General features: G+C 36.7%; 2 protein-coding genes and 1 long non-coding RNA gene across 5 annotated transcripts; 1 reads left to right on the forward strand and 2 right to left on the reverse strand.

The window, feature by feature from the left end:
• Nucleotides 1-215: 215 nt before the first annotated feature.
• On the reverse strand, nucleotides 216-1,666 carry LOC131549801 (uncharacterized). Of its 2 annotated transcripts, XR_009273489.1 has the most exons (6): nucleotides 1,607-1,666; nucleotides 1,393-1,531; nucleotides 1,123-1,307; nucleotides 841-922; nucleotides 628-766; nucleotides 216-542 (listed from the first exon to the last, which is right to left on the reverse strand). It is a non-coding gene; the product is annotated as an uncharacterized LOC131549801 (long non-coding RNA). The 2 variants fall into 2 exon arrangements; XR_009273488.1 differs by having other exon boundaries at nucleotides 841-1,307.
• Nucleotides 1,667-2,793: 1,127 nt separating this feature from the next.
• On the reverse strand, nucleotides 2,794-5,820 carry LOC131549687 (ubiquitin carboxyl-terminal hydrolase 37-like). Of its 2 annotated transcripts, none has more exons than XM_058792069.1 (13): nucleotides 5,780-5,820; nucleotides 5,416-5,676; nucleotides 5,256-5,298; nucleotides 4,942-5,139; nucleotides 4,734-4,859; nucleotides 4,520-4,646; nucleotides 4,291-4,427; nucleotides 4,112-4,211; nucleotides 3,947-4,026; nucleotides 3,628-3,737; nucleotides 3,132-3,213; nucleotides 2,918-3,056; nucleotides 2,794-2,832 (listed from the first exon to the last, which is right to left on the reverse strand). In XM_058792069.1, exons 1-12 carry the CDS (start codon nucleotides 5,799-5,801, stop codon nucleotides 3,032-3,034), a joined length of 1,311 nt encoding a protein of 436 aa, XP_058648052.1. In that variant the 5' UTR covers nucleotides 5,802-5,820; the 3' UTR covers nucleotides 2,794-2,832; nucleotides 2,918-3,031. The 2 variants fall into 2 exon arrangements, with proteins under 2 accessions (XP_058648052.1, XP_058648051.1); XM_058792068.1 differs by having other exon boundaries at nucleotides 3,132-3,474.
• Nucleotides 5,821-9,758: 3,938 nt separating this feature from the next.
• Nucleotides 9,759-19,837, forward strand: aldh4a1 (aldehyde dehydrogenase 4 family, member A1). Its single transcript, XM_058792511.1, has 15 exons — nucleotides 9,759-9,937; nucleotides 10,935-11,028; nucleotides 11,127-11,219; nucleotides 12,150-12,197; nucleotides 12,368-12,523; nucleotides 12,645-12,794; nucleotides 12,884-12,958; nucleotides 14,520-14,707; nucleotides 15,492-15,565; nucleotides 15,675-15,871; nucleotides 15,973-16,020; nucleotides 16,126-16,278; nucleotides 17,567-17,688; nucleotides 17,895-18,013; nucleotides 19,057-19,837. Exons 1-15 carry the CDS (start codon nucleotides 9,897-9,899, stop codon nucleotides 19,167-19,169), a joined length of 1,671 nt encoding a protein of 556 aa, XP_058648494.1. The 5' UTR covers nucleotides 9,759-9,896; the 3' UTR covers nucleotides 19,170-19,837.
• The last annotated feature ends 981 nt before the right edge of the window (nucleotides 19,838-20,818 follow it).

Consider the following 20,818-nt stretch of genomic DNA (forward strand, 5'->3'; position numbering starts at 1 on the left):
TTAATTCAAACACATTTCATACACAATGGTAATTCATAGTGTTTTAAAGGAAATATTAAAAAAATAATCATAAAATAAGTGTAGCAAATGCATAAGAAATAAAAATGACAATAAAAAGATTTTAAAAAAATTATTTAATAAAACATTTAATACCAAATGAGTATTAAAGAAAAGAATAATTAAAATGATAAATAATATTTATTTATCCATCTATCCATCTAACTATCTATCTATCTATCTATCTATCTATCTATCTATCTATCTATCGTCTGTCTGTCTGTCTGTCTGTCTGTCTGTCTGTCTGTCTGTCTATTGTTCCATCTATTGTTCTATAGTTCTATCTATCATTCTATTTACTTCTCTATCTATCTATAAAGATTTGATTCCCATGATGACCAGCAGCAATCAAAGAAGGCAGATGCATCGGCACTTGGAGGCTGGAAGCCGGAGGAACCACAGAAGGATCTTCACTATAGGCTGATTTTTGGCTTTAGATGTGGTTCCCTTCTTCTTTAAAACAGCATCAACCAACTGCAGCTGAGCTACAGGTACAAGACAACAGTGACTTAATCCACACAAACTGAGCTCTGAACATTATTTGAGCACTAGTACTGTGGTAACATTTACCTCTTCACATAGAAGAGCATGTATCCGTTCTTTGCGATGTTACTCGACGCCTTTGACCACCTGGATCTTCTGATGCTGGTGTCACTGCATTCCAGCCATCCAGATCCAGTGAAGTCACGGATGTGACTGACGTAGTGCCCTACAGGACAGACAAACTTTAGTGTGATGCTGAATGAGTGACAGAGTCAATAAATGACTGGAAGAAACTCTTACCACAATACAAACTGCGGCCCAGATGAGACACGACTGCAGCTAGTCTGTACTGTGTGCTGCTGCTGCCGTCTGATGCTTCCACCTGTTCAGCACAAACACTGATTATAAGATGCTGCTGCTGCGTTTCAAATGTCTCTAATCATCATTCTCTATTTCATCTGTCTGTATATCACTCTATTTATTATATGTATTGTTCTACATATTGGTCTATCATCCATCTATCTATCTGTCTCTGTGTTGTTCCATCTATTGTTCTATAGTTCTATCTATCATTCTATTTACTTCTCTATCTATCTATAAAGATGTGATTCCCATGATGACCAGCAGCAATCAAAGAAGGCAGATGAATCGGCACTTGGAGGCTGGAAGCCGGAGGAACCACAGAAGGATCTTCACTAAAGGCTGATTTTTGGCTTTAGATGTGGTTCCCTTCTTCTTTAAAACAGCATCAACCAACTGCAGCTGAGCTACAGGTACAAGACAACAGTGACTTAATCCACACAAACTGAGCTCTGAACATTATTTGAGCACTAGTACTGTGGTAACATTTACCTCTTCACATAGAAGAGCATGTATCCGTTCTTTGCGATGTTACTCGACGCCTTTGACCAGCTGGATCTTCTGATGCTGGTGTCACTGCATTCCAGCCATCCAGATCCAGTGAAGTCACGGATGTGACTGACGTAGTGCCCTACAGGACAGACAAACTTTAGTGTGATGCTGAATGAGTGACAGAGTCAATAAAATGACTGGAAGAAACTCTTACCACAATACAAACTGCGGCCCAGATGAGACACGACTGCAGCTAGTCTGTACTGTGTGCTGCTGCCGTCTGATGCTTCCACCTGTTCAGCACAAACACTGATTATAAGATGCTGCTGCAGCGTTTCAAATGTCTCTAATCATCATTCTCTATTTCATCTGTCTGTATATCACTCTATTTATTATATGTATTGTTCTACATATTGGTCTATCATCCATCTATCTATCTGTCTCTGTGTTGTTCCATCTATTGTTCTATAGTTCTATCTATCATTCTATTTACTTCTCTATCTATCTATAAAGATGTGATTCCCATGATGACCAGCAGCAATCAAAGAAGGCAGATGAATCGGCACTTGGAGGCTGGAAGCGGAGGAACCACAGAAGGATCTTCACTATAGGCTGATTTTTGGCTTTAGATGTGGTTCCTTCTTCTTTAAAACAGCATCAACCAACTGCAGCTGAGCTACAGGTACAAGACAACAGTGACTTAATCCACACAAACTGAGCTCTGAACATTATTTGAGCACTAGTACTGTGGTAACATTTACCTCTTCACATAGAAGAGCATGTATCCGTTCTTTGCGATGTTACTCGACGCCTTTGACCAGCTGGATCTTCTGATGCTGGTGTCACTGCATTTCAGCCATCCAGATCCAGTGAAGTCACGGATGTGACTGACGTAGTGCCCTACAGGACAGACGAACTTTAGTGTGATGCTGAATGAGTGACAGAGTCAATAAAATGACTGGAAGAAACTCTTACCACAATACAAACTGCGGCCCAGATGAGACACGACTGCAGCTAGTCTGTACTGTGTGCTGCTGCTGCCGTCTGATGCTTCCACCTGTTCAGCACAAACACTGATTATAAGATGCTGCTGCAGCGTTTCAAATGTCTCTAATCATCATTCTCTATTTCATCTGTCTGTATATCACTCTATTTATTATATGTATTGTTCTACATATTGGTCTATCATCCATCTATCTATCTGTCTCTGTGTTGTTCCATCTATTGTTCTATAGTTCTATCTATCATTCTATTTACTTCTCTATCTATCTATAAAGATGTGATTCCCATGATGACCAGCAGCAATCAAAGAAGGCAGATGAATCGGCACTTGGAGGCTGGAAGCGGAGGAACCACAGAAGGATCTTCACTATAGGCTGATTTTTGGCTTTAGATGTGGTTCCTTCTTCTTTAAAACAGCATCAACCAACTGCAGCTGAGCTACAGGTACAAGACAACAGTGACTTAATCCACACAAACTGAGCTCTGAACATTATTTGAGCACTAGTACTGTGGTAACATTTACCTCTTCACATAGAAGAGCATGTATCCGTTCTTTGCGATGTTACTCGGCGCCTTTGACCAGCTGGATCTTCTGATGCTGGTGTCACTGCATTTCAGCCATCCAGATCCAGTGAAGTCACGGATGTGACTGACGTAGTGCCCTACAGGACAGACGAACTTTAGTGTGATGCTGAATGAGTGACAGAGTCAATAAAATGACTGGAAGAAACTCTTACCACAATACAAACTGCGGCCCAGATGAGACACGACTGCAGCTAGTCTGTACTGTGTGCTGCTGCTGCCGTCTGATGCTTCCACCTGTTCAGCACAAACACTGATTATAAGATGCTGCTGCGTTTCAAATGTCTCTAATCATCATTCTCTATTTCATCTGTCTGTATATCACTCTATTTATTATTGTATTGTTCTACATATTGGTCTATCTAAAGTTCTATCTATCTATCTATCGCTGTCTATATCTTTCCTGAGGTCCTACAGATTCAACCCTATTGTTGTTTCTTCTCTTTGGCTGTTGCTTTGGGCTTTTTCTGTCTGTCTTTTCTGTCATCTCTCTGCTCTCTGTTGATGATCACACATAAAATAAGACAACAAGTTAATATTCACTGTTTAAACATTCAAATGTTGTTTTTCAGAGCAAATGTCTTCCAGGCAATGTCTTTTAGAGTAATTCACGTGAGTGTCCAGCAGAGGGCAGATGTTTGACAGACTGACCCGCAACTGTACCGCAGGACAGTGTAAACTCTTCTGGAACTTCCAGTCGATTTTTCAGCTTGCACATTGATGACGTAATGTCAAAGCGCATGACCAGAAGGACCATCACCCTGTAGAGAGATTCAGATCATTAGAAGTTATAAGTTGTTTCCATCACCCTCTTTTTATGCACATTTTGAAGTATCACATCAGAAACGAGTGATGAAAATGCCAAATTTCAAAAAGAAATTCCTTAATTTGCAAAAGTTTTTCCGCTCGCTTGAGGTGGTTTTTGACTTGCGAAAAAGGGTAATGTGAACTGATTAACAGGCTGCTGTACCGTGGAAGGGTGAGCAATTCCAGCGCATCTGAAGCCGTGGTGCCGGCGCACTCGCTGCAGGAGCATTCAAACGAAGATGCCTGGAGAAAACAAACAACACAGATGTCAGCCAATCAAGAAACTACATCCTCCTGCTGATATGATTTAATCAGTAACATCACTCACATTGAAGTACTGCTGAAGGCTTTCAACGAGGCTTCCTTGAGGACTAATGACCAGTGAGAGGTAGTTGGAATCCTCTCTGAAGCTTCTCTGGAAGCCACATCTGAAACGACAGAAGACCATCAGCAACACGTATAATAAATGAGTCTGAAATGAATGCAGGTGTGGATGTGTGAAGCTACCTGTCGCAAGTGCGCAGGCGGCGGAGCTGGAACTCCATATTGGCTACAGGACAGGTGTATTGAGGCCAGTAGCTCCGCAAAAGCATGCCCTCCTCCTTCAGATGGGACAGGCAAACCATCAGGAACTCATGGGCGTCCTGAGAGAAGAAAGAATGAGGGATGATACGGGTAAATGCAAGTCTGAAAGTAATACATCTGAGCATGAATATCCAGTAATCGTCTAACTCACTTGCTGATGGTCTCCCAAGAAATCAGGATGGCGAGATTCAACGCAGGCCTTCACTGTAGACAAGAGCTTCGCTTTCAGATTTTTGCTGTTGCCTGCCAGCCTGGCCATGTGCAGGTCGGTGAGCGCCCTGGAAATTAAAAATGTTTTGCTGCTTAGAAATGGTAATTTTCCATTTAGATTGAAATATAATGTTCCATAAATTCAGTGTTGGTACCTGAGCATTGTGCTTCCCTCATTCCACCGCTCCCGCTGGGAAAGTAGATCGTCCCGGAAGGGGGAAATGATGAGGAGGCACTGCAACACAGAGTTCATGTAGCACGTGTTGCCTAAATTGGGAAAACTGTGACGGGATGTCTTCAATTAGATGGTGTCTGTGAAAGGCACGTATGTGGGTGAGTATGTACAATCAATCCAACATTTACCCCAAGTGCTTGATTTTAGTTGGGGATGCTGTCGCCACAACATCCGCCAACTCAAAATTGTCCTCCGTATCACTGCTGCTGCTCTGTTGCTCAGTCTCAATCTGCTCCTGCTTTGGACTGCCCTGTATGAGCTGCAGTATTTTGGCCTGGGACAGACCGTTGGACTGCGCCGTCATACTAGCCAGCACACCAAGGATGCTGGGAAAACATCAGGGATATGTTAACATTGTTCTTTTCCATGTGAGGTTTGCTTTTATACACACACACACACACACATATATAATCAAAACACAACATTCATTCCCATCACCAACCAGTCAAGATCCGCATCAGAGAAGGTCTGATCGCCAGCTGCATCTGTGGAGAGATTAATAAATGCAGTTTTAATGGACCATATCATTATGGATCACATATTAGTGTAATGAATTATATTACTTGACTAAAACATTAAGTGTTTCAATAAACTTCTCTAACCTTCAAGAACTGCTGCGGCCTGAAGTTCAGCCAGCAGATCGATCTTCTCGCTCTCTTCAGATGTGGAATCCCACATAGTGCTGGTAGAGGTGAAACCTCCACTGGTCTCCAGATCTGATAGTCTTCTGTCTGCAGATGAGGAGGAATCATCAGTGCTGGTAAAGATGAAATCTCCGCTGATCTCCAGATCTGATGCTCCACTTTCTGGAGATGAGGAGGAATCATCAGTGCTGGTAGAGGTGCTCAAAACTCCAGATACATCTATGAAGAAACCAAGACCTTTGTTAGCTATCTGAACATACAGTATAAAAGACAGAAAGTTGTTTACTTTAAAGCTGACACAAAGACCTTAAAACTGACTAACCTCCGATAACTTCCATTTCCATGGTTTCATTCAGCAGATCTGAAGCTCTGCTGTCTACGGATGTGGAAGCATCTTCAGTGCTGGAAGTGGAGCTCTGCTCTCCAGCTACATCTGAGAAGATAATAATATTTAGTTTTTATAATGCATAGTAAAATTTTAATGTTACACCAAGACCACAACCATTCTTTAATAAAGAAGGGGGGCCAATTTTTTTGTGCAAAGGAAATTCTAGGTCTAATTCTAGTTGTAAAGTAAACAATTTGAACTATTTGCCTACAATGTTTTATGCTAAAATATGCACTTTACATTCACTCTTATTCTTGTCTCGTCACATTTAGTTATGAATTATACAAATCATGTAAATGATAGCATATTATCAATTCAAAAAGGTGAAATTTGAGAAAAAGAGTCGAGTAGTTTCTCATCACTGGATATTATGGTCAAGCCTTTTACATTTATAACGTCAAACAGTTATATATTAAATGAAACTTTTGATTTTGTGAACTGATTCATTTTGAGATTCACTTATAAGTGTGAATAAGCATGTAAAAGCTTTTCTGACCTCTAATTGCTTCTTCCTGGGTCTCAGCCTGCTCAACCTCTGAATCAGAGGATCCGCTGTCTGCAGGTGAGGAAGAAGCATCTTCTTGTATGTCGATTCTGGTTGCCCGAGTCTCTATGGACTCAAAGACCTCACATGAGGACACGCATGATGAAAAACATAGCATTCTGCGGAAAAAACGGCGCAGAGATGGAAACTTGCGTTTCTTGGAAGATGAAGAGGGAGCATGGACACCTTCAGCAGGTGCAGTGGCTGAGACCACCACATCTGGAGAAGATATCACAAACTTGCCCCACTTCTTTTTCTTCTGCTCCTTTTTGGTTTTTCTGTCCATTTTGTCACCACAAATGTCGCTAACCATATTCTGCAAAGAAAATAAACAGAATTCTGAATAATGAAAAACCACACTGAACATTGCTAACAGTTACTTGTGGGCTACTTCTCAGTCTGCTGATTTGGGGAGGTTCATTTTATATTTTAATTTCCAGAGAAATAATAGGCTAGTTGAAATTTGTGTTTGAGTAAAGTGTGACTATGACAACTAGCCACGGTTGTTTTACCAATAGCCAGAAGTACTTTAATAATTCTGCTTGATACAGTATGTGGCTCACCTGACTCCTGATCACCCAACAACTTTGTGCAGTCGTATGCACTGTGTGTATTTTATATGTCTATGGTGTTCTATTAGCTTACGTCATAATAAGATGAACGTTCTATGCTCGCGCTCCTCTGACGAAGACCAGCGGAATGTTTACATTTGAAATCAGGTGCTTCTTGGTCAGCACTCAGCAGTGTAATGAACGAGATCTCAGAAACACATATGGTGGTACATGATGGTATAAAATATGGTATAAAGACGAATGTATTATGAATAATATTATCTGCAAAATATTTCATCTATACCGGCAACTCTCTTTTTATTATTTTATATAGCCTATTAAAACACTTCGAAGCCTGTTTTGCGACTTTTTAGTCTGAATTTCTTTCTTGCATTATTATTTTTTAATAAAACCAATAAACAGAATGCGAGATAGATCGCAATTCTGAGTCTTTATCATACACAAAGAAAAAAAAGAAGTAAGACCTGTGAGATTTTAAAAATCGTAATTCCCTTTATTATTGTTGTTGTTGTTGTTTATCCCGTGGCGCGAACGAGCTTCAATACCTGATGGCTAATGTTCTTTTTATTTTATTTACATTACATTGTTGTGCATTCCACTTCGTAATCATTCGCCTCTTTTTTTTCTTGCTGTGCGGGGAAGCTATTCAAATAATAAATTAAACATTGAATTTTCGATATAAAAGCCAATTTATTATACATTTATATGTATTATAAAAATATATATTATGTGCTAATGTAGGCCTACATTATGTAGCCTACACTAGTCCATTAACAAGTCCTGACACGAATACTCAGCATTACATATATTATAGGTATTGTTTATGTTAGCTGAATCCTCAGTGTAAATATATGAATGTTTTTTCATTGTGCATTCTAATTAATCTCAAACAAACTGCAGTTGGGTTGATTTGATTAGGTAAAAAAACAACAACGATAAAATACAGCTAACTAACACAATAAAACACAATAAAAACATGATAACATAATAAAAAAACATGATTTTTGAAAAGTTTTAAAAACGGAGTTATCTGTTTTTGCAAATAAACTCTTCAAATATAAAAACATAGTGTGAATATCTGTGGCCGGTCACTGGAGGGCAGATTAGACTGATTAACGTTAAAACTGAATTGATTAACTGGAAACTATGGTCTATTTAATGGCGAACAAGAAGAATGTCTTTCAGCACTGTACTGTCATTAAAACAAGTAAATATAAATATATAGGCTATATACTGACTTGTTTTATATATACACTACCAGTCAAAAGTTTTTGAACAGTAAGATTGTTAATGTTTTTTAAAGAGTGCTCTTCTGCTCACCAAGCTTGCATTTATGCAAAAGCAGCAATATTGTTAAATATTATATATATATATATATATATATATATATATATATATCAAAGGTCGCGTTAACCGAAAATTTTCCGTCAATGATGGAATTTTTTTTTAGCTGAGACGGAAAAATCCATCACTTTGACAGATTACACTGAGGGTGATCTAATGTGATTTGTAACTGTAATTCCCACTCCTGTCCAGTTGGTGGCGACTGCGCTCCAGTGTGGCAGCAGAGCGCGGGATCATCAGCTCCAGAACAAAAATAAAACTGTCACAAGTCTTGAAAGAGAAGATCAGTTCATTTCATTTCATTTAATCTGTCGTTTCGCTTGATCTGGTGTCTACAGCGATATATCACGCCACATTAAAGAGCACCAAAACGGTATTTATTGCTTGAATTTCCTAATAAAATGAACAGAATTTGAAATCTGAGACTGTTTCATATCAAAAGTAACGTACAAAGCTTAGCCCATTGCGATTTACTGGATGGGAGGCGCACCTATTTTCATTCATCAACGATTGGAATATAAGAATCGATATTAGTTCATAAAAATGAGAATCTATTAAAATCGAGAAATGTTTTTTTTTTAATACCCAGCCCTGTCATATTTTGTTGTTTTTAGTGTCCTCCGCTGTCACTGTGTGGTGTTGTGTTGAACATGAAGTTATCTGTTCATCTGTTCTCTTCATAAATAAATAAATGCATGCGCCTATATGCTCGTCCTGTAGGATCGTTATTAAAAATGAAAGTGTGAACAAAAATACAAGCAATAAAATGTGTTATTAAAATATGAAATACAAATGACGGGTAATAATAGATTTTGACGGAATTTTTACGCGCCATTTCAATGTTAAAGTCTAATGCAACCTCTTATATATACATGAGGTTTTTTGTTGTCAGCCTGAAGGTAGCTAGCACCTTGATGATCTACAAACAGTATTTGTTATTGTTGTTGCTAATGCCAAATACAGCAATGCTCTCCAATAAAGTAAAAGTCTCGCCAAATATGGTGCCTGTGCATGTGGGGAGTTGATATTTCTAAAATATATTTAACACCCGAAATTTAGTGTTGCGCTGATTAAAATCTTCATTTTTACTCCCCACTGGCAAATGAGCATAAAGTAGTTAATTCCTTTATAAATAGAAACACTGCAGGAGAAACGACTCTTTGTGATTGACAGAGAGCAGAACGTCTCGAAAGCTGATTGGCCAATAAGAGACTCGCCTCTCGTCTCTTCCATTTATGAACAACAGGGGAGCAGCTTAACTTCAAATTATTTTCTGTCTACATGAAGAACCTGTAAAGGTGCAGATAGAATGTGTTTAATGATTTAATCATGTTTAATCACTGTTATCGATTGTTTATGAGAAACATGATGTCTGAAAGCTGTATGGACTGTAACAAAATTAACACTGTCATAAATCCCCCCCCCATACCGGAAGTGGTAGGTCTCCATTCATGTGATGTCGCTGCCTGTGATCTTGGAGAATTTAGCTGTCAGGGTCGCATTTTAACGATACAGATCCTCAGCGGGAGGATATTAATTTTTATTTATACATATATAAATAAAACCTCTGTCCTGTACGTCCAGATTAATCATGCTACGAGTGAGATCTATCATCTGGCAGTCTTGGAGGGGGTATGTATGTAACTGCACATGGACTCGCACATGACTTTCACTTTGAGAGAGTCTTCTGGAGAGTTTCTGACATGTGTCACCATATGCAGCGAATAATAATAATAATCGTATGCTTGTGCATTATTATGTGATGTGAGCAAGTGCTGGAAGTTTCCATTTTACGTGCAAGTAAGCGGGCAGACTGTGTTATGCAATGCTGAAGAAACTTGTCCTCCCGCTGTTAGGTAGGCGAGATCTGTTTGCACAAGTGTCTCTCATTGTTTTTATTGTATTACTGTAGCTCTGTCTATTCAATTTCATAAGCATAATCCACATACTGAGACACTACAAAACAAACACTCCAGCTTAACTGAGTATTCATGTTATTACAAGTCTCTCATACTCACTAAAGCTGTATTTATTTGATCTAAAATACAGTAAAATTGTGAAATATTATTACCATTTAATAACTGCTTTCTATGTGAATATATTGTACAATTAATTTTCAGTATCATTACTCCAGTCTTCAGTGTCACATAATCCTTCAGAAATCATTCTAATATGCTGATTTGCTGCTCAAGAAACATTTCTTATTATTAATGTTGAAAACAATATTTTTGTAGTAACAATTATACATTTTTTTTCTAGATGTCTTTACTGTCACTTTTGATCAGTTTAATGCATCCTTGCTGAATAAAAGTTTTTTTCGTTTTCTTTTGTATGGTAGTGTATCACGGTTTACACATGAATATGGAGCTGAACTCTATGGATCGATGTTTAATACGCTGTGTAATAAACTGCTGTCACTGCTTGACATATCATGTGAACTACCTCAGCTGTCTAACAAATGAATGCTTTAAAGACTAAAATGACCCAATTGTCTCCTGTTATGGATTTACAGCAGGTTATTCTTCTAGATGACTTTATAAAAGTTACTGATTGAGAGGCGTGTGATTTGTGTGACTAAACAGAACTATTGAAGAGCAACAGCAAGTTTGTTGGTTTTGCTTGTCTGCAGGTTCAAGACCTTTTCGTGTGCAGCTGTGGAGGTGAAGAATGAGCCCATTCTGGGGTTCAAAGAGGGCAGTAAAGAGAGATCAGAACTGGAGAAGGTGAAAAACATATTAGACACTGTCTCTGATGTCCCAATAATACACTACATATTTGCTTATCTGATTTATTGAACCTCTCTGGTTTACTTTGTTTACAGGCATTACAAAACCTGAAGGGAAAGACGGAAGAAATTCCATGTGTGATTGGAAATGAAGAAGTGTGGACCAAAGATATCAGATACCAGCTGTCTGTGAGTTAATCATATATTTTTATTTATTTATTTTTTCTGTACAAGCATGGGCTCTGTAGTTCTTTTACAGCAAAATCATCCTCGGTACCTCTGGAATACTTGATTGTTCACCATGGCATGAAATATAATGCTAAATAATACTATTATTGTAGCCACACTGGAGTCTAATAATAAAATAATTTCAAATTAAATGAATATTTAACATATTATTATTATTATTACACATTTTCATTATTATTATATTAAAATAATAAACATTTTTACTATCCACCTTTTTCTTGTCATAAAAATGGGTGTAAATTCTATTCATTTGTAAATTCTATGGGTCTGGCTTCCGGTCTCATCCGCGCCCAGCTATTTTTAGCTGTACAAATATTGAAAATTGGTGTGTCTTATCATATTATTTTAATGTATTATCTTAATTATGAACACACTGGATTGCGGCTAATGAACCGGAAGTCTCACCCATAGGTTGAAGAAAAAGGTGGATATTATATATTTTTATTAACTGTCCTTTGAATAAAATAAAACCAACCTAAATCAATATTTAGGATAGATTTTTAAAATTTATTTATTTATTTTTTAATTAATTTATTATTATTATTATTATATTTAAAGTAAATGTTTAAGATCCATTTCAAATCAATAAAGGTCAATTTAGGATGATTTTAGTTATTTTTAATTCTTATTATTACTATATTTTTCTGCATTGTACTTTAATTTTTTTTTTAAAGACAATGTTTAAGGTCTGTTTATTTATTTGTTTGTTTGTTTGTTTGCTTTCTGTTGTACTTGAAACCTCTCTCCAAACAATCACAGGACAGTGAGGATTTATTTTATTTTAATGTTTACATATTATCATGTTATATTGAAGCTATTGTTTTGCGTGAATTTAGTCTGTTTTAATTATTTATTTATTTCTCCTTTTAGCCATTCAACCACTCTCACAAAGTGTCCAAGTTCTGCTATGCTGATAAGGTACAGTATGTTAATACTGTAAATTATAACATTCAAATGAGGAAATCCTGCAAATGTGTTTGAGCAGTACTTGACTGTTTACTTGAACTTGTAAAATCCATTTTCTAAATAATTAATTTTGCATGGAATGAGGTTGGTTTTGATCATACTTTGTCTGGCTGTATCTTAAGGAGCTACTAAATAAAGCCATCGAGGCCTCGGTCGCTGCTCGGAGGGAGTGGGATCTTAAACCCGTTACAGATCGAGCCCAGATCTTCTTCAAAGCTGCTGACAGCATCAGTGGATCCAAGAGAGCAGAAGTTCTGGCCAAGACCATGATCGGACAGGTGTAACTTTGCACATTTGGAGCTGGTTACTACTTATGTTAACCAGTTCGTTTCACCTTTGCACGTGGGATTATTTATGCTAGCTTTCCATTAAATTAATGACCTTTGCTCCGTGTCTCAGGGTAAGACTGTGGTCCAGGCTGAGATTGACGCTGCTGCAGAACTCATTGACTTCTTCAGGTTCAATGCCAAACATGCGATTGAGCTGGAACAGCAGCAGCCGTTAGACAGCGATGGAAGTACTAACACCATGCTGTACCGTGGGCTGGAGGTGCGTTCTCTAAATAATCAGATGACTGCATAACAATTTTGTCTGCGCAAGCCCTTATTTGGCATTACCTTGACTTGTACTTGTTTTAGGGTTTTGTAGCTGCTGTCGCGCCATTTAACTTCACAGCGATTGGTGGAAACCTGGCCGGCACTCCTGCTATCATGGTGAGATGTCAAGACACATTTATTTATATTTATATTTTAAATTCATTCATTGTAAAACAAGTTCAATTCAGCTATAAGCAGTGCAGTCTAAGTGATAATATTACTGAATATTTTAAACTTCTCCTTTAAAATACAATTTAAAATTGTCTGCATTTAAAGGAATAGTTCACCCCAAAATGAAAATTTGCTCAAAATGTACTAGGCCGTCAGATGTAGTTGAGTTTGTTTCTTCATGGGAAGAGATTTGGATAAATGTAGCATTGCATCACTTGCTCACCAGTGGATCCTCTGCAGTGAATGGGTGCCGTCAGAATGAGAGAATAATCAGAATAATCCAGTCCGCCAAGTTTGTAAGAAACAAATCCATCATTTAGACGTTTTTAACTTCAAATCATTGCTTCCTCCTTAATATGAGTCCATAATCCATAATATTTCCTGGATCAGGAGAGAAATATGCCCAGGTCAAGCAGCGTTTACAAGCAAAAACAGTCCAAGACGGTTCTAAATAGGGATGTCCCGAGCCAATTTCAAGGATCTGGATCGAGGCCGATAAAGCATTATTTTTTAATTGATCAGCTCTCATGCCAGTGATGTGCAGTATTCTCCTTCCAGTAGATTTGCCAACTTCCATTAAAATGAAAAGACGACGCTCAAATGTTCGTGTTCAGCCGCCATTAAAACCAAAAGAAGAAGAAATGTGCGTGCATGACACGCAAGAGCCAGTGAGGTTTGTTCTAGCGTGTCACGTTTGAGCTTCCATGTTCAATGTATTTGATGCTCTCTTTTGTAACGATCACTCATTCATTTATCATTTACTTTTATCTGCCATCAGACTATCCGAGACATTGTTGTCATAACACGTTGTAATGGGTTGCGTCTTGCTTCAGATTTGACTGACAGACTGGCATTCTGACGCCGCAAGCTTCATGCTTTCTAACCATATCTACACTTTTTCCCTTTATGCTGCAATTATTCTGCTTATATAAAATGCAAGAAGTGTACATTAGTAGTCCATTACTCTACCAATGTCTTTATACAGTAGGTGCAGATATATACATAGAATGTATCTTATATAGGCTATGTATACACTACACATACATACATACAGTATATTAGTTTTACTCTCTGCACAACTCTGTATACATTGGGTTGAATTGTGCATCAAATACTAGGGATATACAAGTATCGAATCGGGACTTGGAATTGGCTCAATATTCAATGACTCGGATTGGATCGGGGGCACAAAAAACCTGATAGGGACATGTCATTGGATTTTGATGTTAGAGGACAACATGTGATGGACTTTTTCACTGGAGAAAGTGTTATTATGAATTACGGGCTCATATTTTGGCCAGTTTAAAGTTAAAATGTCTCAATGATACATTTGTTTCTTACAAACTCACACTTTCACTTTAATCGTTGGACTGGACTTGTGTGAATTACTCTTGGGTGCAGCAAATTTTCATTTTTGGGTGACCTATTCCTTTAAAATCGATTAGTAGTGCCACTTGAGTGTTTTGGTTCATTTCTACGACTGGCTTTGTCACATATTTGCATTCAGGGTAACGTGGTGTTGTGGAAACCTAGTGACACGGCCATGTCTGCCAGCTACGCCGTCTATAAGATCTTGAGAGAGTCTGGATTGCCACCCAATATCATCCAGTTTGTCCCAGCCGATGGTCCAGTGTTTGGAGACACCATCACGTCCTCCAAGCACCTGGCTGGCATTAACTTCACCGGCAGTGTGCCGTACGTCTCTTTCTATGCTTGTTGACTCAGTCATACAGTATGTAATGTGATTGCATTACTCTTATCGGTAACACTTTAGTATAGGGACCAATTGTCGCTTATTCTCACTATAACTAGATGCTTATTAGCAAGCCTATTATTAACATGTTGACTGTTTATTAGTACTTATAAAGCACATATTCTGGATGATCTTATTCTACATCCCTAATCCTACCCTACTAACTACTTTAAATCCTACCTTACTAACTATTAATAAGCAGCAAATTAGTAGTTTATTGAACCAAAAGTCATAGTTAATGGGTTGTAAATAATGAGAATTGGACCTTAAAATAAAGTGTGACCCTCTTATCTTTAGTATAACCTTCTGTCTGAGTTAAAGTTTGTCAGACTCTGTGGTCTCACAGTGCAATGTGAAAATTTCAACCTCTTGGATGTTTTGTTTGGTTGAAGCCTAAATTTTGTAGCATTTTAACCTACACTACAGTTAATTTTTTTATGTTTTTGTCTGCTCACCAAGGCTGTGTTTATTTGATAAAAATACATTAAAGACAGTAATACTGTGAAATGTTTTACCAATTTAAAATAACGGTTTTCTATTTGAATATATTTTAAAATGTAATTTAATCCTGTGATCAAAGCTGAATTTGCAGCATTATTATTTTAGTCTTCAGTGTCACATGATCCTTCAGAAATCATTCTAATATGCTGATTTGCTGTTCAACAAACATTTATTATCATTATCAATGTTTTTATGCTTTTTTTTTTTTTTTGGAAACCTTTTCAGAACTTTCAGACGATTGTGGAAGCAGGTCGCCCAGAATCTGGACATCTACAGGAATTTCCCTCGTGTTGCTGGAGGTTTGTGTTTCGATGCCATTAAGAATTAAATTCTAATAATGTTTGACTTAAAATTCTAAAAAAAATAAAAAGAGTATGTTTGATTTCTTGTTTCTTATGCTTGTTTTAGAATGCGGTGGCAAGAACTTTCACTTTGTGCACAAGTCCGCAGACGTTCATAGTGTGGTGAACGGCACCATCCGCTCGGTGTTTGAGTACGGAGGACAGAAGTGTTCGGCCTGTTCCAGGATGTACGTACCAGACTCACTGTGGCCTCAGATTAAACAGGAACTCCTGGATGTGCACAAACAGATCAAAGTGGGAGACGTAAGTGGATGAGTTTGCAACCGCAAAAGTGGACAATGACAGTATTTTTCTCACAGTCTGAATTTACTGGCATTTGGACTTTTTTCTGTTTCACTTCACAGCCAGTTGAAGATTTCAGCACTTTCTTCTCAGCAGTTATTGATGATAAGGTACAAACCAACAACCTATTAATTCAATAACAAAGAAATCAAATGTATCAGATTTTTGATTTACTTCTTGCTCAGGTAATAATCACTCTTACTGTCTTTCTCAAGTCCTTCTCCAGAATCAAGGGATGGCTGGAACACGCCAAAACTTCTCCACATCTGAAGATCATCGCTGGAGGAAACTGTGATAATAAAAAAGGATATTTTGTAGAACCCACCATTATTGAAACCACCGACCCACAAGAGAAAATCATGAATGAGGTATAAAAATTGTTGCATGCAAAATTGCACAATGGCTGACATCTTAGTTCAGGATTAGTTACACACACAGACACACACACATGTTGGTATTTGTGGTTTACGGGGACTCTCCATAGGCGTAATGGTTTTTATACTGTACAAACTGTATGTGTTATTGCCCTACAACCCTACAACTAAACCTACCCCTTACAGGAAACTTTCTGCATTTTTAGATTTTCAAAAAAACACCATTTAGTATGTTTTTTTAAGCCTTTTGAATTACGGGGACATAGGCAGTGTCCTCATAAACCACCTTCAAATTGTAATACCTCTGTCATACCCATGTCATTAAACAAATTTGTGTCCCCGTAAACCACAAAAACCAACCCACACACACACACACACAGACTCAGGGCGGTGAATGGCTGGACTTTGGTTTGTTTAGTTAAACTAATCTCTTCCATTTAACTCTTATCTTCACAAATGGATGGTCTCAGCTGAACTGGTTACCACCCACAGTCACCCGAATGAGTGATCTAGATATTGAGAACATAACAGGATCTGATTATATCAACCATTTGCCCTAAATGAATACTTGACGTTATAATAAATAAATAATTATTTTGGAAAACTACAGGTTAAATGAAAGCTTTTACACAAAAGGTTGACTTAATTTGTTTGTGAAAAATGAAATATGAACAGAAGTGCACTTGCATTGTTTAACAGATGAAGACTTATAGAATTTACTTTGTTCAGTTTTATTTTTTAAACTAAAAGATAAGCAAAATATATGGAAGCTTATTTTTGGGACAGAATAAAAATATAAAAAGTTCATTGCAACCAAGTTTACTTCTCGCAATTCTAACTTTTTTCCATCATGATTCTTAGTCTACATCTTGCAATTCTGACTTTTTATCTGTAAAATCTTAGTTTACATCTCGCAATTCTGACTTTTTTTCCACAATTCTGTTTACAGCTCGTAATTCTGACTTTTTTCATCATGATTCTCAGTCTACATTTCGCAATTCTGACTTTTTTCCAATAAATTCTGAGTTTACATCTCATCTTGCTTACATCTTACTTTCTGTTTTGTTGTTGTTGTTGTTGTTTCTACCATGGAATAAAAAGATTAAATTTAACTTTTTTTTCCTCACAAAGTTGGCTTTTTCAGAGTTGTGATTTTTATATCTTGCACTTCTGAAAAAAGTCTAAATATAAGTTTCCTTTTCCATAAGCTTCCAGAGAACTATAAGTGCAAGTCAGAATCAGTGATTGTTAAATATCTCATATATATTCTTTGCTTTTTCAGGAGATATTTGGGCCAATCCTGACAGTTTACGTTTACCCTGAAAACGACTACAAGAAGGTCCTGCACTTAATAGACAACACTTCTCCCTATGCCCTGACGGGAGCCATCTTTTCCCAAGATAAGTGAGTGCAGAACCATTTCATCATATTCACTATCAGCTGCTGGGTTAGATTAAGTTAGTATGTAAATGCAATCCATTAAACAACTCGGAGCAGCACATTCCCAGCTTTTAAATGAAAGATATTTTGGAGGATGTCCAGACACTCATATCTCTGTACTAGACTTATACATCTTTAATATACATTTATAATGTGGTTGCTTGTTTCAGGGCTGTTATTAATGAAGCAGGAAAGGCTCTGAGAAACGCTGCTGGAAATTATTATGTCAATGACAAATCGACAGGATCCATTGTGGCCCAGCAGCCATTTGGTGGCGCCAGAGCATCAGGTAAACTGAAAACCATCACCAACCAAAGGAATGATCCAGATTCAATCAGATTCTGTACACAGAGTCTGTGGCATAATGTAAAGTCAAAATAATTGATTTCTGGGTCAAACATAAACATCGAAATGCACACTCTTTTAAATGTACAGCCAAAAGAAACCAAAAATTATCCAGCTAGAAAAGTAGTTGCAGCTTAATAAACAGGTTTTTGCCGAATAATACAAGTTGTTTAATAAAAATATACAATTGAAATATAAGTGCAAGTCAACATCAGTGGATATTAAATATAAATTTTAGAGAAAAAAAAAAAAATTTAAATTATTTTTAAAGATTAAAAGATTAAATATTACAAGACAGAAAATAATGTTGACTTGTCCATTAATTTGTTTAAAAATTAATAAAAAATGTTCAAACAGAACAGCACGTGCATTTCTGAGATATGAGGAAAAACATTTAATTTGCTTAATGGAAAATTACTGGGTTTTTTAAAATATTTTTAAAAGTTTTTTTTAAACAAAACAAAAAAGTGAAATATAAGTGTATACAGAATTTGCTTAATGGAAAATGAATAGTTTTTTATTATATCAGTGTATATATCAGTGTAAGTCAAAATTAGTGAATATAAAATGTCTTAAATATTCTTCTAAATATATATTCTTCAAATATATCCTTTGCTTAAAAACACTTTGCATCTCTTGCCTGCAGAAATGCCTTAAATGACTACTTAACATTATAAAGAAACTTTATAAACATGTTTTTATTTTTATTTTTTTGTTTAACAAAATGTATAAAAATAAATGTAAAAATTTGTGCAAACAGAAATGTACATGCATTGCTTGTTTTAAATGAAAAACGAGTTAAAACTTCTTTTATTTGTTTGAAAATTCTTGGTATTTTTAAAAGTATTTTTAAAATTTTTAACTGGAAAAATATTTTTAAATAAATTAATTAAAAAGGTGAAATATATTTGCAAGTCAAAATCAGTGAATATAAAACAGCAAATATATTTCATGCCTGCAGAATTAATTTTGACATTATCTTTTCAGGCACCAACGACAAGCCCGGCGGGCAACACTATGTCCTCCGCTGGACGTCTCCGCAGGTCGTCAAGCAAACCCACGTACCCCTTACAGAATGGAAATATCCCTACATGGGCTAAGAGATCATGAACCAAATGCTTTCCTTCCCTAAATCCCTCCATCAAGACTCATAAAGCAATCAGTCCCCTTCTTAATTGTCCTGAAAACACAGTCGAGAGGCCGTTAGACTGTTAAACAGAAACCTGCCCTCTGCTGGTAATGTTTTCAACATGCAAACGGCCGCAAACCAGCAGCGACGACTCGAGCTAGTGTGAATGTACTCAAGGAACTGCACGTCTTTGCAGATTTCTGTTGCCTCTGGTGTCCGTCCAGCCTTCAGATATCAGTGGATCATTAATACGAGGAATCAAGAGTTCAAACAAATGCACTGAAAAGTTTCCAATTTAATCTGTTATCATGAGCTGTGTGATTTTTCTTTCTTTCAGCATATCAAGACAGTAAACAGATTTCTATCTTTTTATAATTGACAAATAAGTGGAAGGAAACAGTTTCCATGTCAATTCTTCTGTTACATTTATACTGATGTGATGAGCTTATTTAAATGATTAGAATTACATGTGGCATTCTAATTTAAATCTGTAGCATTCTAATAGAATTTGTGTGAAAAGTGTGAAGGCAAACATGATGGAGTGTTTTCAGTTTGCAAGGTATCAAAAACAGTTCAAATATCCTTCATTGGCAGTGCAATCTAACAACTTACTGTGCCTCAATAAACACTTGGTGTGGATGATGGATTTATTTGTGACTTTGTTTATTAACAACTTAAAAATAAATCTTTCAGGGCCACATTACAGATACATTTTGCTCTTTTTACTTGTATTTTAATACTATTCAGTCTTACTGCCGACACCTTGTTTTGCAGATCTCTGCACAAATATCTATGACACATTCACACGAGTGAAGAGACTATGATACCAATATATATACTACTATATACACATAGTATTTATGAATATTTTGGATGAACTTTCTAATTTTCTGTTTTTCATTTAGTTTAAGTTTGTGCTTTTGTCATTTTTGTTATTTTATTTATAGTTTATAGTTAGTGTTTTTATTTTATGTTTTTATTTTGCATTTTAATTTTAGTCATTTTTATGAGTTTCTACTTAGCTTTCATTTATTTTTATTTCAGTGATTTTATTACATCAACTTATTCTCATTTTGATTTAGGTTTTTAATCAGTATTTGTATTTTATTTCAAGTGTCCTATGCACAAGAATCAAAAGAACTCCTAAACCTTTAATTTGATAGTTCACCCAAAGAAGACATTTTTGTCATAATTTACTCTCCCATGATTTCCTTTCTTCTCTTGAACACAAAACAAGATATTGACAATAGCCAGTGACTTCCATTATATTTTTTCATACTATGGAAATCAATGGCTACCATCTTTGTGTGTGTGTTGAGGGTGAGTAAATGAAGACAGAATTTAGATTTCTGGGTGAACTATCCCTTTAAGTGCTGAAAACATTGATTCCTTGTTATCTTATATAAAAGTTGGTTGTGCCTTTGCTGTTCGTTATTTGTGTTTGAATCAAGCAAACCGTTTTATTTGTGTTGAGCCGCCTCTGGATTCCGAGCCCCTCAGTAACACATTTTGTGGGCTCTTATATGACTGACATCAAAGCGGCTGCGGCACAGGAGCATGCCACACTTCAGACAGACGCTTTATGGCAATACGGCCGTGAAGGCACACTTCTTAACACAC

Source organism: Onychostoma macrolepis, chromosome 11, assembly GCF_012432095.1.
Source record: "Onychostoma macrolepis isolate SWU-2019 chromosome 11, ASM1243209v1, whole genome shotgun sequence".
Taxonomy (NCBI): domain Eukaryota; kingdom Metazoa; phylum Chordata; class Actinopteri; order Cypriniformes; family Cyprinidae; genus Onychostoma; species Onychostoma macrolepis.